This window comes from Pollicipes pollicipes, unplaced genomic scaffold, assembly GCF_011947565.3.
Source record: "Pollicipes pollicipes isolate AB1234 unplaced genomic scaffold, Ppol_2.1 Scaffold_7261;HRSCAF=8764_pilon_pilon_pilon, whole genome shotgun sequence".
In the NCBI taxonomy this organism is placed as follows: Eukaryota; Metazoa; Arthropoda; class Thecostraca; order Pollicipedomorpha; family Pollicipedidae; genus Pollicipes; species Pollicipes pollicipes.
Genome location: NW_023597054.1, coordinates 46,522,593 through 46,541,707, shown reverse-complemented (window position 1 = coordinate 46,541,707; position 19,115 = coordinate 46,522,593). Strand labels below are relative to the sequence as shown.

At 51.8% G+C, this 19,115-nt stretch overlaps 1 protein-coding gene across 1 annotated transcript in view; it reads right to left on the bottom strand.

The window, feature by feature from the left end:
• LOC119111524 (zinc finger protein 1) overlaps positions 1-12,071 on the bottom strand; it is a 110,057-nt gene extending 97,986 nt beyond the window's left edge. Inside the window, exon 1 of the mRNA XM_037235339.1 lies at positions 11,791-12,071. Coding sequence (XP_037091234.1) covers positions 11,791-11,866 — 76 coding nt within the window. The 5' untranslated portion in view covers positions 11,867-12,071. The remainder of the gene's footprint in view (positions 1-11,790) is intronic.
• Positions 12,072-19,115: the final 7,044 nt, after the last annotated feature.

Sequence of the window (19,115 nt, the reverse complement as noted above, 5' to 3'; positions counted from 1 at the left end):
AGGTAAATTTGCGTTCCCAAGACCGACCACGAGCGAAGAAAAGGGGCTTTATGCGTTGCAATCAGCATAATTTGCAGCTTCCATTCTAAGGGGCACTCATAGTGCCTGCGAGCGAAAACCTTGCTTCTTTGCATGTGTAGTTATTGTCACGACAGTTGTAAAGATATAACCAAAGAGCGAGTAAGAGCGAGCATAACCGAACTGCGAAAACGCGCGACAAACACTACTTAATGTCACGAAGAAAAGAACATTCTTGGTGCGCTCCTAATACAACCTTGGTTTGCAGAGACATGGCTTAGATAGTGGTGGATATACTATAGGTCAACACGTAAGCTGGAGTAAAAAAGAAACAACCAGAGGCCGGAGCGAAGCTGGGGTCGTGGTAAGGGGCAGAGCCGGAGCCGGAGCCGGAGCCGGAGCCGGAACCAGAACCAGAACCGGAACCAGAATCAGAGCCAGAGCCAGAGCCAGAGCCGGAGCTGAGCAGAAGCCAGCGGCGGAGCTGGAGCCAGAGCGGGAACCGGAGCCGGAGTCAGAACCGTAGCCTTAGTCGAAACTGAAGCTGGGACCGGAACATAAGCTGGGCCAATATCCTCGTCTGCTGACAGGACGTCCTCCGGCAGATAGCGCGGGGCAGCCAGGAGCGAAACAGGAAGCCTGACCGCAATCGGTCGCCGTGCACCGCCGTGCAGTGCGACGAGCCCGGCCGCCCCCGACGGACGCCCGCGGCAGGCAGGCGCCGCCGGCCCGGCCGCCGGGCCGCTCGCCGCACACCCCCGCCGCCGAGCTGTGCGCGTGTCCGGTGATGCTGCCCAGAGCGCACCATCGCATGTGACGTGAGAGGCGCGGCCCCTCACGCTGGTCTCGAAACTCGGTCACCTTAGCGATGGACACCAGCCCGGCTCGCGCGACCCGTGCTGGGTAGAAGCCCCGCCCACACCCCCACAGCGGCCACAAAGCCGGATCTGCCGCCACCCACATTGCGCACAAAGCCAGCCCGTGCGGTCCAGCAGCCGTCAGCGCCTTCCCGGTCCCCGTCAGATGCTCACCTTGCACAGACGGGGGTGGCGAGTGGGTGGGGGAGGTGGGGGTGGGGTGGGGTTTCAGCGTGCAAGCTCGTACAGTGACCCGCACCCCCGCCGCTGACAGACTGACGCTATCAGGCGCGCAGACCAGTCTGAACCGTGCAGTCCAGTCTGGCTCGGTCGGTGACGAGAGAGGAACAACGGCTGAGACGTTCGATCAGGCTCGGCCAGTTGCCCAGACAGGACAAGAGTGAGACAGGCCAGTGAAGCTTGGCCGGTAACCAGACAGAACTGAGAGGAGGCCAGTCCAGTCTGACAATGTCCGTCACCGAAAGGACAGTGCAGTGACAGTCAGCCCCGGGCCAGGCAGGTCGCCAGACTGGCCAGGGAGCCCAACAGTTGGAGGTGGTCAGTGAGCAGACCAAACAGAAACAAAGAGCCTAATGTAACCAAAGAAGATATTCGACTGACTGAGGCGAACTAAACACAACCGATTAATAATGTCCGAAACATGTATATCGCAGAACAGCTGCTGCTACGCAAGCTCTGACAGGGCCAGAATATCACACATCTGCTTAGATTCGACGCAATCGCTCTCTGATATGCTTACAAGCAGATGCAGAGAGCTGGAAACATAAATAACTCGACAAGCAGGCGGTAGGGACACTTAACCGTGTCTTTGTCGTCCCAGCACCGCTTCCGTGCTGCCGGAGAGGCGGGGCGAAGCATAGCCGACTCCAGAAAGCGACCCGAGCCCCATCCGTGCTGACAGTGGCTCTCGCTGCCCTGGTCCGATGGCGGCTCCCGCTGCCCTGGTCCGATGGCGGCTCCCGCTGCCCTGGTCCGATGGTGGCTCTCGCTGTCCTGGTCCGATGGCGGCTCTCGTTGCCCTGGTCCGATGGTGGCTCTCGCTGTCCTGGTCCGATGGCGGCTCTCGTTGCCCTGGTCCGATGGTGGCTCTCGCTGTCCTGGTCCGATGGTGGCTCTCGCTGCCCTGGTCCCATGGCGGCTCTCGGTGCCCCGGTCCGATGGCGGCTTTCGTTGCCCTAGTCCGATGGTGGCTCTCGCTGTCCTGGTCCGATACCGGCTCTCGCTGTCCTGGTCCGATGGCGGCTCCCTCTGCGCTGGTCCGAACAGATCTGGGGTCGATTCTCATCGCTGTTGCTGTGCGTGGCTAACCATCGCCAACAAAGTTTGCTGGTCGCCGATGTGATCCGGGTAGATCCGGTGATCCGGTAATTCGGGAAAGGAGTAAATTCGCCTGATGATGCTGCGCTTTTAAGTGCAGCGTATAAATCACCGCTCCTCGCTCACGAGTCTCAGACCAACTGCGTGCAGTTATGTGGCCGCCTCGCCTTAGAGGCGGTTCTATCGATGCATGATCACTTATAGAGACCAGTGGAATTTGCTTTGTAATCGGCGTAGGCCACGAGAGCCAGCACAGTCGTGGCCTTTGGGTCCTGACGCAAGCAACAGGCGCCAGGCCTTGCCAAACTGACTAACATAGTGTAGTCTCGACGCGTTTCACCAGCCTCGAACGAGACGGCTCAATGAAATAACTGCCCCATTGGACCTTGCAGTCTGTTCGGCGGGGGCACGCAGTTAAAAAACCCACACGCGGACAGTTCTCCGTGAACATCACAATGTGCCGAACTCCGGACAGGCGGCGGCCACCGGGCCGGCGTACGTGCGCCCAGCATGCCGACCGTGGCGACCTGCCGCCCGCAGCGGCCCAGGAAAAACGGCGTTCTGGTGACGCTGGCCGAGTGACAGGCGGAGACGAACCAGGCCGGCGTCTGTGCCCCTCCGACCAAGGTAATTATAAACAAAGGTTGGCTTTATTACGAAGCAGCGCCGGTGAGGGCCGGCCCCGGCGGACCTGGCTGGCTGTGCATGTGACCAGTGGGGCCGGCCCATGCGGCTCCCACACGGACCAAGGTGCGCTTCTGGGAAGTTCCAGGCTACAGGGCACACAGCATACAGCACACAGCACAGAGAGGTGAGGCCCGCGTCAGGCCGGACGGCATGCGAGGGCGGTGAGGACAGCGGGCCCCTGAGAGACTCCCAGCGTATGCGGCACATCGACATAGCGGAAAAAAGGGCCCATGGCAGGTTCCCGACCCACACACGGCGCATGGAGGCTCGCACGGCCCACAGAGAGGGAGCGGGCCCCTGAGAGGCTCGCCGACACAGCACACGGTGTGTGGAGGAATGGGGGCCCCTAAAGGGCTCCCGACCGATGCGAGCGCGCGCGCACGCACGCACGCACGCACGCACGCACGCACGCACGCACGCACGCAAGCACGCACGCACCCACGCACCCACCCACACACACACACACACACACACACACACACACACACACGCACACACACACACACACACACACACACACACACACACACACACACACACACACACACACACACACACACACACACACACACACACACACACACACACACACACACACACACACACACACACACACATATACACACAAACTGGTTGCACCGGAGGAACTTTGTGTCAGCTTGCACGGTGGCCAGTATTGACAGCAGTGATCCACGGTGTCACCGTGGGCCGGCGGCGGCCCATTGTGTCGTCGCCGGTGTCAGCGGGGGTCGGCCGAGCCACGGTCCGGCCGCCCACAGCCGCCGGCCCCGGTCGCTAATGCCGCCCACTATCTGCACGAGTGCTGGCTGAGTCAGCGCCAGACCAGCCAGGACCTGGGGCCGGGACATCGAACCCCGCTCTGGGGCCAGGGACAACGAGCCCCGCTCTCGGGCCGAGACATCGAGCCCCGCTCTGGGGCCAGTACATCGAGTCAGGACCTGGGGTTACGACGTCCAGCCTGGCTCTAGGGCCGAGACATCGAGCCCCTCTCTCGGGCCGGGATATCGAGCCCCGCTCTGGGGCTAGTACATCGAGCCCCGCTCTGGGGCTGGGACATCCAGCCCCGCTCTGGGCCCGGGACATCGAGTCGGAACCTGGGTTCGGGACATCCAGCCTGGCTCTGGGGCGCCGCCTCACCGGCCCGGCTCCCGGCGCACAGGATGGACCTAGCATACGGGCAGGCCATACTACGGGTTCACATCACAAGGACGAGCCGTCACACCACCGGGTCCTCATCACACGGACGGGCCGTCACACTACGGGGTCCTCATCACACGAGCGAGCCGTCACACCACGGGTGAAGCTTTCTGAGGCCCATGTTGTCCGCTGAGACGCGTGGGAAGATGGCGAGGCATGCTGGGAATGCGTCGCTATTGGGAACGTGGGACCACGTGGTCATTCGATGCTCTCGGTAAGTGCCACTGGCTGTGGATAACGAGCTACACACGTCATCGGCAGGCAGGCCCAAGCACTGCGTTCTTCAGCTCCGCCATTTCGTGCGATGGCTTGCTTGTCTTCACCTTTCCAAATGATGTTAATACGTCAGAGCTGCAGGTCAGCTAAAAGGCTGCCATTTAAGGCATCGCGGATAATCAGTTTCTAAATGGCAAGGCTGCGAAGAATTTCCGTGAAAAATGAAAATATTTTCATTTTCCAATAAGCCTGTCCAATAATACTCCTATGATGGATCAAACGGCTCGTCATTTGTCATGGCGAAGTAACGCAATCAGCCGGGACTCGGCAATTTCGCGACGTGTGTTACGACAGGTGGAGCGGGCCGGCCTCGGGAGAGGGGGGGGGGGGGCTGCGCCGGCCGGGGCTACACGCGTCAGGCCGGCGCTCGCCTCGGGAGAGGGGGGGGGGGGGGGGCTGCGCCGGCCGGGGCTTGGCGCCGCTTGCTCGGCCAGCCGTCACCGCCTCAGGACACGGAACAGCCCCAACACCGCAAACAGGTGACGGCAGCGTGGTGCTGGGCCCGATGGTGCCCAGTGTGACCCAGGGCTGGGCCCGACGGTGCCCGGTGTGACACGGCGCTGGGCCCGACGGTGCCTGACGGTGACACAACGCTGGGCCCGACGGTGCCCGACGGTGACACAACGCTGGGCCCGACGGTGTCCGGCGTGACCCAGCGCTGGGCCCGACGGTGCCCGGTGTGGTGCAGCGCTGGGCCCGACGGTGCCTGACGGTGACACAACGCTGGGCCCGACGGTGCCCGGTGTGACACGGCTGGGCCCGACGGTGCCCGGCACAACGAAGGCATTAAATATATCGTCCATCATCCCGAGTAAGTTTCACTTCATAGCAATTCCACAGCATTGCAAAAACGTGGGCCAGAAGTCGTCAGAATGCGGCAAGCAATCGAATACGCGATGAACTTCGAGGACCAGGTCCACCTCCCATTCCTGAACTTCATGATTCGGAATAGAGGAAGTGATATCAATCCTCGAGTCTGGCACCGCCCACGCTTTGATGTCCATGTCAAGTTGAAGTTGAAGAATAGAGTCCTGCCCATCTGGCCATCACGTGTCCCTCCAATATGACGCAATCATACATACATTTGCACAATTATACCAATGCTGAGAAATTTGTATAATTATCTGGATGTCGCATGAATGAGACTTTTCCGGTATTTGGCGGAGTCTGATTTCTCCACCTAGGGGTGCTACTTTCTCAAATCGATTGGGGCTGAGCCAATATTTGACATGGCTTACCACAAATGCTGATTTCTCCTCGAATTTCGGCTTCTTCAAGCCCGTTACGTCCTTGTCAAAATAAAAATTGTAAAAAATATTTGGTCGGTTCCAGCACTGCATTGCTGCTGAGGAATGACTCCCATTTGAAGCCGATGTCAGCGCGATAATGATGGTTTATGACAATGATGCTGATAATGATGCGTTTAAAAACCTAGCGAACGAGCACTTCAGGATAGAGGTGCAACCTTTCAGCCCGCAACGCAACAATTTCTGACACGCAAGAACCCGCCTGCTTTTAGCTGGGTAATAAGCCAGACTTGGCCGGGCTTTGTGGGTCAAAAATTTTAGCGGGAAAATATCGTGTTTTTGCAATTTCTTTACGTTTTTAACTCATCCCAAAACCAGAGTATGCTGCCAAACCCAAAACAATCATGACATGGAAATATTTTCATTTTTACAGCAAGGGCACCGGTGTCAGAAAACTCATTGCAGACATAAGACAGTATTAAACAGGTTGTACGCATGGAACAGCTTTCAGCAAACATCCCACTGACAACAAATCAAGAATAATAACCCAAATTTTCAAAATTATAGCCTGGTTTCATTAAGCAGCAGTTGGGTGGGCCCTCAACATAAACACGGCTACACCACATACTTGGCTGTTATTGTATGGGTGAGGTACACTCATCCTTTCTTGGTTTATACAAAAACCGTTGCTTCCTGTTCCTGGAAGTCATTTTGACAATTTTTGCTTGCTTTCACACAAATTTTTCAGCAGCATGCATCAAAATGCCAAGGTTTTTGAATAGCATTGCTAGCCGGCAATGATGTCACTGGAGGGGTAATATTCCTGGATAAAATATTAATACCACTGTTGCTTTCAGGTGGCTTCATGCAGCATTACACCACCCGCGAGGCGACGGCTGTGGGCTGGAACGTTGATAGTGGCGAGAGGAAAATGCGGATCTTTTCAAAGGCATCATATGGTGTTAATGTGTGGTTTCATAATGTATGCAATCACCGACGGCAAACACCATAAAACAGGCTGGCTTTGCTTCTTCAATAATAAATTTCACATTGTGGCAATTGCGTCACAGTCAAATGATGATTAAACTTAGGTATATTGTGATCAACTGACGCTTCCCATGACTTGAAGCATCCAACATTTTTGCTACTCCTGTGCAAAGCAATCAGTTAATGTATGTAATTTTAGAAGAAATGGCCTGGTCTATTGAGATGAGGTAGAGGGGTAAAGGCTTTGGAGCGTTTTGGTGAAAGACAAGTTTCATTTCAACCCACTTCTTTCTCATTAGTAACAGAAAACTGCTATCACAGTGCTTAAATTCTAGTTCCGTGCGTAAACAAGTCTAAAATTCAGGTGGAATCGTAACATGCATCTTACAGTAATTACTACTTGCGGGTTAATGGCGGATCAGTGGCATGGCGGGCTTTTGCGGGCTGGATCAATCGCCAGGCGGGGGCGGGCTGGGCTGCGGGCCGATATTTTGGAGGAAGTTGCGTCTCTAGTTCAGACACTTTCTGCTTGCATTGGACCAGTATTGTCTTTTCTCATATGCATTGAGGGAGGGGACTCAGAAGGGCATTGAGGGGCTCAAGCCAGCATGGGAGCCCAGGCCACGCCCCCCGGAAACAATACAATATGACAGCACTGTCCCCACCTCATCAAATACTTCTGAAGTTTAAGAATAGGCCCATGCGAGATTTGCCTGAAACACCAATGTACCCTCCAATGATTTTGAGAATGTCCTGCTTCTGACGCAGTACGTATCAAAGTGAGGTAGGTAAAAACAGAATCTTACAAGCCACGGGTTGTGTCTCAGTCTTTACTGGTGGATGGCTTGCAATACATCAAGTAACACCAGTTTTATGGTATTACAGCTTTGTTCAACTGCGGACGTTGTTATACCAGACGCTCTTGAGATGCTTCTCACCATTTTCAAGTGCACATCTCGATACATCTAAAATATGTATCACATATGGGGATTATGCATTCATACCACTCATATCAGCAATATTCTCAACGTCTCTGGGAGAAAATGTTGCATGATTTTCGCGGATGTAAATGAAAGGAGGTAGGATTTTCTCCCTGGCACCGCATAACGCACTGGGCTGGATGTCTGAGAACCCGTCGAGGAAAGATGGTGGCCCTCGTGTTGAGACGGTCCCTGGTCACAAAAACGAGTGTTTATGCGCAATAACATTCCTCGCCGCCAGCGGACGAACGAAAGAGGACAGGCCGCTGCACCTTCACGTTTGTGAAACAGGACAAGTGGGCCCCATTCAGTCCGGGCGGATGGACCCGCACTAGAAATCTGCTAGAACGGACGAGCTATGTAAACATACGACGGAAAAAGTGAAGTACGTGAGCCGGTGTTTCTCCAAGCGACACAGGACAGAGGACAGCCGGCGCAACGCACGAGACACGACTCCTCTCAGAGGCGGGCCAGACAGGGCGCAGGGCAGCCTGTCCCAAACACAGCGAGCAGCTTGGACTGGCTCAAGCTCATCCGAAGCGGAAGTTTTCCCTTCACTCCCCCTGTGCTTTGGCCGTCTATCGATGCCTTTTCTGTATTCCTTTTCTGTATTCAAGAATGTAGCAACACCGTACGGAGATACACCTTTTCGGGAAATTATTTCCCTCCACCCCCCCCCCCTGGAGCATAGGCACGTAGTCAGAATTTTCTTTGTGGAGGGGGGGGGGAGCAAACGCCAATATTGCTCCGAAATCTTGCGAACTTGACATAATTCCAGCGAAAACATCGAGGATCTAGAAAAACTATCTACTCAGGGGGAGTGGGAGGGGGTAGTGGTGCCCCTTTTGGCTACGCCCTTGATGGGGTTAGCGTCGAACATTCACGAAAAGTAGAGGCCATGATTTCTGTTTTTCCCCTATCCCCTCTTCCTATGACTATTCGTTGATTTAGAAGCAGTACCAATGGTCTTACTCATTGTTGAAAAGCTGGGAGAAAAAAGAGAGATCCAATAATATTTCGGCTGCAAGACATTGTTGACACAATAAGGTATGAGCGCATCAATAATTTCTCTTTTTCACCTGGTTATTCAAAGGAGAATAATATCATTAGTACTGCTCTCATGCATACTCTCGTCTACCTCTCTCGCATCCTATACGTTCCTCGCAGCTGTATTGAACAACTTACATAAGTAACACACCTCGATTTGTCCACGCTTTACATCAGACATTTGTGCATCGTGCTTAATACATTAAACTGAACTTCTCCGTCCACATATGCCCCTGACACGGCACCCAGCGTAATCCCGGAGCGCATCAAAAATCTAATGACTAAAGCACGATTCACAAAACCAATCTTCATCACCACGGCACACCGCTTCGGCGCGGCTCTGTGAGGGCTGGCGGCGGCAGCTGGCGGGGAGAGGGCGGGCGGCGCGGGCGGCTCGGCCCGGAGGTCCGGTGCCAGTTGGTCGGACCCACCCCAACCGGGCCTGGCCCGGAGGCCCGGTCCGATCGATGCCCGCCCAGGAGGGGCACCGCCGACCGGTGACGTCACCTGCCCAGAGGGGAGGGGGAGGGGCGCCGCCAGGCCGCGTCACGGCCGCCGCGCGGGACGCGCCTGCATAGAGGTGGACACGACCGGCGCTAGAGGTGGACACGGCCCTAGCCCGCCGCTGTCGGGTGGGGTGAAGAGCCCGAGAGGCAGCGTCCCCCTGAGACCTGCGCTGTCAGTGGACAGGGCACCGCGGAGAGCTGAACACTGCACAGAACCGCTGGCGAGGCGCCAGTTCCCGTTCCCAGTCTGCCAGGCCAGTTGGCCTTAGACTGCTCGGTGCGGTCCTTGCACACAGTCATCCCTCGCCAGCTGACGCAGGTTTAACGGTCAACAAGAATGCAGACCTTGATGGCTGGACTGATCTCAGTTGGTGCACCTATACCGAGCACAAATCATGGGCGCCACGAGGTTTTGAAATAATTCCATAAATCCACCGTATAGGACACGCCGGGGAATCCGCCAAATGACCCAGCAGCAAACCCAGTTTTCTAAATGGGGAAGGCAACCACGTGCACGACATCTTTAACACTTATCCCATGCTATCCTTTGGGGACAGTTCACGAAAACGGACTGCGGCGCGTTGGCACCACGCGGCACCAGGGATGTAGTCTCCTATTATACGGAGGGGGGGGGGGGGGCGTCAATCCCAGAGGCGCAAGGCAAGGGGAGGGGCTGAACCCCACCCATTTCTTTTTTCGTAAGTCGTATCGGCGTGGACTGAAAAGAAGTCCAACAAAAATAATTTAGGATCGCTGTCGACCTCAAGCTCGGAGAAACTTCACTTGCCCATGCGCCAGCCCTCAACTTTAAGAGAAAACTGGGTCGAATTCGGGTTGAAACTTTTTTTTTGTTTTCAAACAGCAGTGTCTTTTTCCCTGCTCGGTCCTTCATCAAAACTTATTTTGGGAAACCACGCCCCTGTGGAGCACGTACAAGAGAATGGCGCACCGTACGGTTATTATGTTAATGATCTTGACACATTAATTACCTTCCTTTGGGACAACAGACGTCCAACTGAAGCTGTATTGGCCGCCTTGACGTATCCCTCACATGAAGTAGACATTCAGTGATTTGTTGTCCATTGCAGCATACAAAAATAGGAATACAAAACACCACTCATTAAAAAAAGGTCAGTGCTAGCAGCTTACACGAGGTACGAACTAACATGTTGCATATGATTTTTGATAGGTGATACAGGACATATGTTCCTCAAGAATTGTCGTCTCGTTGCGAAAAGTATATTTACATGTTGTACAAAACCAATCAATTTCATTTCGGATCAATAAGACACCATGCTCTGACTGACATTCGCCATGTTCTGCGTTGTGGGTTTAGGGAACCAGCGCATATCACCGCGCATTTTTTTATGGAGCGTCAGTTGTTGCAGAGGCTGCCTATTTTGGAAAAACACTAAGAATACTACCATTTGCTAAAACTATGACTAAGGTGAGGTACATGGAGCCAACATTACGGTCAACATCATGTAAACACTAGTGTTCCGAAGCTTCCACAGGAAGTCCGAACGCTTTAATAATCTGCCTCAAGACAACATGCTGATTGTTTAACGGTGAGTATATTGGAACGTTTTTCGACATGCAAGAAACCTTTTTGCAATCATACATCAATTGTAACCACACAGAAAGCGTCCCACAAATTCTTTGAATAGTAATTTACATTGGTTCAGCATTGACAATTACTTTTATAAGGACATTTAGCCTCCCTTGCTTCAACTTTAAGGGGAAGGGACGAACAGGAAGTGGCTTAGATCCCCACCCGCCAGAGAGCTATTCCCATTGCAAACAGTGCGCATGGACATCCACGCAGAATGGCAAAAAGATCAATAGTATACGACATAGTTTCCAATTTCTTCAAAAAAACAAAACATTGGCGTAAATCCAGTGAAAACATGGCATTTGAATTTGCCCTAAACTTCTAAATCCAGGGAAGACCCCCGAACATGGTCTGAAAATCTGCACTCCTGTTGATAAATCGTTTGCCATAAGCTACCTGAGGATGGTTATCATCTGCCCTTGTTTTCAGTGAGCCCCGGCCCAAACGCAATTTCAAGACCAGACCACTGGTGTTAGCTGCAAAATACCTTGCCAGCGGAGCACAGCAAAACATAAGCCATGACATCAAAACACAAGTAATAACCTTAACAAATAGAACAACATTCGCCAATACAGCTACTGAAACAACCAACACACTCATCACATCTACACACAAATGGGGCGTCAAAATGCCAATTTTCCAACCGAGTCAACACAACCAGGTGACATCGCGTGATCATAGCGGCAACTGATCACCGAAATGCGCACAATTTGAAATTTGTTTTTGTTTTGCGAATTTGGCCGCCCATATGGTGACCCTGGAGGCGCTGCCGATCGCCCCACCAATCAGCACCGCTCATCTCGGCTGTCCGCTGAGCCATCGGCGGCCAGGGGTCATCGGCAGGCCAGACAGCGCGGACCGCGGGGAAGGGCTGCCCAAAGCGTGCGAGGCCGGCGGCGGTGGCGGCACGCGGCTGGCCAGCGGCCGCGCGGCGCGCGCAGCCGGCCGGCGCGCCCGGACCGCCGTCAGCCAGTGCCGGTGCATGCACAGGCCGCGGCACCGGCCCCAAGTACTCACCGTTCTTCCGCTGCGGCTTGGCCTGTTTGCGACGGCCGCTGGCACCTCCCGTTTTGCCGGCGGCCCCCACGTTCATGGCGTGCCGAGCTGGCCTATTGATCGCACCGTAACCGACCGGTGACTGGGGCTGGCTGGACCGGGCCGCGCGCCGCGCTCGCCGTGTCTGCGTCTCAAACGCCGGCTGGCATGCTGCCCACGACGCCTTGTCCACACCCAGCGAGCCGACCTGCTGTCGTACGTGCCGTGCACGGCGGCGCTCTGCCCGGGCACGCACACCTTTTACCTTGGGCCCGCAGAGACAACTGAGTGTTTGCCATTGGTCGGGCGGCGTCAGCTGATTGGCCGGCCGGCCAGCACCTAGCAGGTTAACTCCGCCCCCGTGAGCCGTGCTGGCGCCGGTCTGACCCGCACGGCACACGGCCAATCAACTGGCCGGCCGGGCCGCGAGGTGGACGGAGGCCGGGGGCGCGCCACACCGGACCGCTGGTACGCGACCGCCCTGCAGCACCTGGGCGCGACAGGTGACGCTCTTGACACGGGCGGCGAGGATTTGCGAGTCGGAGCCAGCTGGGAAGCGTGGGCTGTAGTGGACGTCCAGGCCTACGCTCCATCCCTATTTAAGCTTCAGCTTGGAACACTAGAGTACCTGCGTGCACTCATGCAGTGTATGCAGGTGTGGGCGAGGCACTTATTCTCCGCGAATGGTGGGGATCAGCAATGCGCCGCGGCATGTGCGAACAATGAGCATGCCAAAAATAACCAACCGAGTTTTTGGATAATGTGGGTGAAAGAAACTCGACGTATAAAGACGTGCCCGTGACTTCTGACGTAGTAACCTCTCGCACGGCCCGTGACGTCCTGCGCGTGCGTTCGCAGCACGCTGCAGTCCGAACCACTCGCCTTTTCTGACCAGTCATGCTGTGACTTCACGGCAGTGGTTGCTGTGTTCAATCACCACCCCTGATCTGCAGAACGAATTATGACTATTTCTCTATGGCATATGGCCAACAGCGTACACTGGCGATTGATGTTCTACGAGTGGCATACTCGGGCCTTACTGGCAAGAGCAAATCCGGCATGACGAGGCGCTGGGCTGGTCCTGTATGGGGCTAGGCACTAGAGAAGCAGCCCTTCTACCCGGCAAACTACCACATCTGACCCGGCATGAGACCGCGGCTTTTAGTTGTGCTGTGACCTAAACTTCGCGGTGAGGTTTTGAGGTGACAAATTTTACGAAGCAAACAAATACCTTTTTTGCTAGAATCGAAATTGAAAACCTTTAAAAATCAGCATGTGCCACCACACAGAATACGATTATAACACGATCATAGTTTTATCTCTCTTAGCAAGAATTTTAGTGACAGAAAATCTCTCACAAGCATGGTAGTCGAGTAAACCACGCTGCACAAAATGAACAAAAGTAGCCAAACAGGTCTCCAAAAAGTCAAAAATAACTGCCCAAATTGTTCAAGTTTGGCCTGATCCCGTTGAGCAGTAATCACGTGAGTCCTATGTATAAACACAGTAACACACCACACTTGCTGTTATTTTTAGGTTGAGGTGCGCTTAAATTTTGCTGTGTTATACGCTAGCCAAATCTCAGAATCAACATAAGCAACTAATGAAATGGCCAGAAGATATTGCAACTTTTTCACGCTTGCCTTACTCGCTGACAGATGCATGCCGCAGTTATTGATGTGTCACGAGTGCAGCAATTTTTGAAATGATAATAGTTGAATGCAGAGTTTTCTTTCTCCGCTTAGGTTCTGTCATAAACACAGGCGCAGCGACTTATGACCGTGACAACAGGGCGTCTTCCGTGCGATACATCTACCACTGCTGTGATCGCCAAAAATTGCAACAAAATGCTTCATGACATTTTTGTTCTGCTTGATTCGGCCAATTTCCTCCAGGTGATACGCACGTGTGTGTCAATAATTTCGGCTCACCAAATGACGTCAATCAATTATTCGATATAGGCTCGAAAATTGGATTCAGCTGCCTACGCGGACTTAGACACCGTCTGCACAATATTTCTTCCCGTCAAAATATTGTTTCAACACAATGTTCTACGGTTTTTGAGGCCTTACTTAAAGTGGCTGACGACACTTGAGTGGCACTGATGGCAATCTTGGATAAAAAATGTTGTTGTGTATTTTTGTATTCAAAATGTTTTGTTATCCTTGTACGCAGTATCACACGACAGGCGCTGTGAAGATCTTTGTGGATGGAGACATATACAGTGGTAAGAAGGGATCGTGAGCTTTTCCAAACCTACTGTGGGGTGTTTCTGATGTGCTGTCACATGATGTATCCACTTCAGTGCAGCAATCGCACACTAGAGTCTGAATTTCTTGCTTGAATCCGGACGATGACTTCGTGGCCATAGTGATGCATTCATCATTCGTGAGAAAGACAGACTGAAAACGTTCGATTTCACGACGGGTGTCATCTAGAAAATTCTTCCACCTTCCTAAGGCTGTATTTTAGTTGTGGCTTGTGATTGTGTGCAGTGAAATGAGCTGAACACTGTAATCAGCTGACTTCGCACGATGTGGCATGTTCAGCATTGGTTTGTTCTGTCAATGCAGTCATCAGTTGATGCATCCGATTTTAGAAGACTAGGCATAAAGTTTACTGGGCTGAGGTGCAGGTGTAATTTTTTAAAAACATTCTGGTAGGCAGTCCGACTTCGATTCCATCGTATTCCTTCCCCTTTGTAGAAGGAAACTCACACCACGGTGCTTGAGATGTAACTTGGTACTATATAAATTCAACATTGCTGATTCCTGGTGCTGTATTCCTGCCAGCTGCGAGCTGACGTTTTAGAAAAATTTTGGTCCATCGTAGAGGCAAATTGAACCAAGGACTACACATCAGTTGCAGAGCATCAAATGATAAAATGTCTTTGACGGCGAAACAACTGTTTAAGTTTGTGATCTGTTGCAAAACTGTTTTAAGTCCGAACTGTAATCCACAAAGGCTTTCGTGCAATACATTACAGAGCATAAAAAATTGAACCGACCAGCGATACTCAGATTCAAGTTTTTTCGAAGTGCAGCCCCAAAAATGTCATGTGACGCCAGGATTTGGTCCTGTTCTGGGCGTTACAAATTTTCGTATCCTGTCAGGCGTTTAACGATGCTCCTAAGGCGGTGAGAAAGTGAAATGCACATTTAAGTCCTAAATCTTCAGATATTGACACATGTTGAAAGATTATATTTGTTTCATACTGGGCCAGGTAGCAATAGGTAAAGCAATGAGGTTTTTTGTACTTCATGGAAGCTTTTCAGCATGGGCAGCGCCGTTTCCTGGCAGGTACATGCTGTGGATGTTGAATGGGTTTATTTTTATATTTATTTTATATTTATACTGATGATACAGATATATTTCTGGTGAGGTCATTACCCGTTTTGAAGCATGCCATAAATGAATGCATATTGCTAAGCCGCGACTTGCTGAAGAAGGCTTCCCAATAATGTACTTGGGCTATATCTTTTGCGATAAAATATTTTTTTCGAACAAAGTTAATGACCGATGACTAAAGCTTCGTCACGCCTTGCGTGGCGGGGCCCAGCTTCCTTCGAACTTTCTTGAGCCAGTGCGTTCTCAACATCCCTCTGCAACGACGAACAATTTATCGAGGGCGCTGCCGTTCTCACCCTGGCAAATAAATTGAACACGCATTAAGGAATTGCGCTGAATTATTCTGCACAAAGCACTACAGACAAATCCCACCATTATATTTATTGTACCGGACTAACCCACGAACAATGTGGCGGGGGTGTACAAAACTCATCCTTCCTGATGAGTATTTGCATCGTCAAAGAAAAACTCCTGTTAACTCATACGTGAACATATTTTTCCAGACAGTCATTATGCGTGAGGGTTCCGAGCTACGCCATCGAATCATAACCACAAAATTCGTGAATCCTGACTTGACCAGGAATCGCGAGATCATGATCTCGCGATCCAGGCTTGTACTTCAGTGGTTGAGCTCGATCCTGCCGTTGATCCGGAGCCTGCAACCATAGATTCTGTGGCTAATAACCAAAGGTAACCATAGATTCTGTGGTTCCGACACACACCTTTCAGTGGCTGAGCTCGATCCTGCCGCCGATCCGGAGCTTGTGTCCATAGGTTATGTGGTTCCTACACACACTTGTTGACGGGACTGCATCATTATTTGAGACAGCGGATGACGCTTGTTCCAGCCAGCCGTATGCGATGTATCTTCAACGTCTTCCATACGCTGTAGAGAACAGGTCTTCCCTTGAACACTGTCAGTGATTTTGCGTAAGCTTACGCTTTTTGCTTCGTGATTCAGGTCAAACAGCTCTTCAAATGTTTTCAGTTTGGCACGGCAATTTTGCATTTTCGTGACAACAATTAAGCAGATCTTGTTCGTGATGATGGCAACTTGATTTGCGCTTCATTCACCCTGGTATCGTTACGCCACGCAGCAACGTCATCTGCCCTTCTTCAACTAATTTCAACTATAATATGCACTGAACATTCCTGCACGCACTTTCTGAAAGCAGCAAAAGTGCAGTTCTTCATTTCCCCGACTTTCCGGCGATGAGGCCCCAAACTCGCCGAGCCTCTCTGGTGTCCCGACTTGGCTTACTTGAAGCCGGGGTCAAATTAGACGCTTGCTGTGTCGAATTCCATGTGTGACTTCCAGGCATACCGGAACAGCAAACAAGGCGTGTTTGCTTCGGCTCCAAGACAAATTATGAAAAAGTAATGCAACTTCAGACCAGTTGTCTGTTGTTCTCGTGCTGAGATCCAACTGAACTTTATATAATGGTCATCGATCTGCTGCCGGAGCTCGTTTGCCATCTACGAGACTCGTCATTAACGATAGGTACATGAGGTCGACTAACGTGCACTCATCATTCAGATACTGTTCTAGAGTTCCGGAGAGATGCCAAAGTGCCTGGTTTTGCGATTGAAATGCGTGGCTCCCAGGCCACGGTCACAGTTGCCGACGCAGTGAGCCGGTCGCGCCCCGGTCACCCGATGCCGACCGATCGGTGCACGGCGTGCCGCTGTGCTCGGTCCGCCAATGCTCAAGTCTTATTTCCAACCGATCTAGAAGATCTAATCAATTTCATTTTTAGTCCGAATGGCATTAATTGGTGTTTAATTGTATATGGGAAGAAAATTGAAGGCACCGTGTTTTTTGGAGTGAGACTGAATGTGAAACTATGTCAGTGTTTATACCTAGCTTGCCTTGAATGTTATATTGACCCATGTTTTAGAAGGTTACAGCTATTTGGCTTTTCGATGCACATTTCTTAATTACATACCACAAAAGCTGTTTTCCGCTAGAGCTACATGAAAAATAGGTCTCGTAAAGTCATCGCGTTTTTTTCATTTACTCCTAGTTCCTTATCAGCACGCCGCACGCCTGTTTAACTTACACAATCGTGTTTTGGTCGTGTAATTAGCTAATTAACATTTTCGTCAAATTTGAAAGGGGTGGAGTTCGGTGGAAAATGTTGGAACAGGCCCGCAATCTCACCTAGTCCATCTTGGACGGAACGACAGGCTCAGGCGCCAGACGTGCCGAAAGTCACGGGCCGGTGGCTACCCACCGTGTACCGCAGCGTTGACTTGAGCTGTCCGACGAATAGGTCAGCGAACTCGAAGTTCTGCAGGGAAGGAGGGACGCTTCCTGACCTCCATCGGCTTCTGGCTGGTCTTGAGACTGTCGTTGACATCGGTGACTCTGGGTTTGGATCGGCTGGCGAGGCAGTTTATGTCTCGTGGATACCCTCCGGCAGGTATCTCAGAAGCTCCCGTGCGTCTCGCTGCCGGTAGCCCGTGAATCGGGCGGCGAACAGCTGGGACTGAACCGTGAATGTGGCGTCGTTCAGCGCCCGCTCATCTGAGCTCTTCCACAGGTCGCTTGTTAGCGTGGTGAATGTTCTTAGCGCGCCCTCCATGGAAGAGGTGCTTTTGTTGATGCCTGTATATGAATGGCAAACATTTGTCTGGGTCCTACAACATTAACTACTTTGTCGGATTTTATTGCATTCATATTTCATCGGAATAGGTGTTATTGAGAAAAGCTGCATTAGCACAGCAATCTAGCCCATGAGGCGCCTTATCTAGCAAGAAGTATAGTCCACCGCGAGTACATAGCGAAGGTAAATCTTAACGATAAAGAGATCTTGCCACTTTTTACCAAACATTTCAGTCGGGTTAGTTTTGATACCTACCTATGCACATCTGCGAATTTGATGCCTGAGGACCATCTACAGTTAAGGGGAGTGTTTCACATTTGCATGGGGTTTTGAGTTGAAATAGCTATCTCGAAGATCAATCGGTGCACTTCACAGCCCTCTCTTTCCAAAGGCCTATACCCCTCTTGTGTCTGAGCACAAGCCCACGAAGATGTGCTGACTTTTTGAAACTCACCCAGGCATCCATGGCGCCATAATGACATCATCAAAAGCCTGCCATTGCATTGGTCATGTGTATTCATGCGCATGCATTGGTTGGCCTTGATTCAATATATCCGTCAGTCGCCCCATAATGTAGCTGCGACGGATCTATCGTTCATCAACAGGCAGTCTTCACGAGCCCTTCATGACACCTGATTAGCTCTCAGGTACGCGCGAGCCGCCGACCGGGCCGTCGCGAGGCGTCACAAACATCCTATAAGAAAACTACCAAGGATCCACGCGCATTTTTCTGCGAATTGACAGTGAATCTTCAACTAAATTGCGAATGGCGAATGATTATAAAACCTGATATATAGAAGGAATCCATGGCGTGCAATTCCGTAATTTGAAGTCTAGCAAGCCAGAGTATTTGTAAGGGTTGCGCAGGGCTGACAAGCGCCCCCTATTGGTAAACGCCTCTCCCACCGAAATCGACATACATGATCCACTGGATTAGGAGAAGGCACAGCTTTCTACATTATATGTTTTTTTATTTTTATCCTTCTCAAACTGAAACAGAAGTGAGAAGCCACCGGAAGATACAATCATGTTTGCATTTTCTAGTTTACAATACCGAGGGAGCCAGGCGTCAACTAAATGCATCAATAAACCGCTGATGCTATTGATTTAAAAAAGGTATTGGAGAAAATTGTGAGCGAAAGCCTATCACAGGTTTGTCTGCCCGCCCTTCCCTCATTCCAGCACAGATTTCTTCCGAAGTGCTCTTGCATCACAAACTGGACATCTATCTCAAAAGGTACACAAACAGATGCAATTTACACCGATTATTCCTCAGCATTCACAAGCATGAATCACCTCCTTCTGCTACAGAAGCTTCGCTATTCTTTTTGCATCACTGGCCGCGCGTGCAGC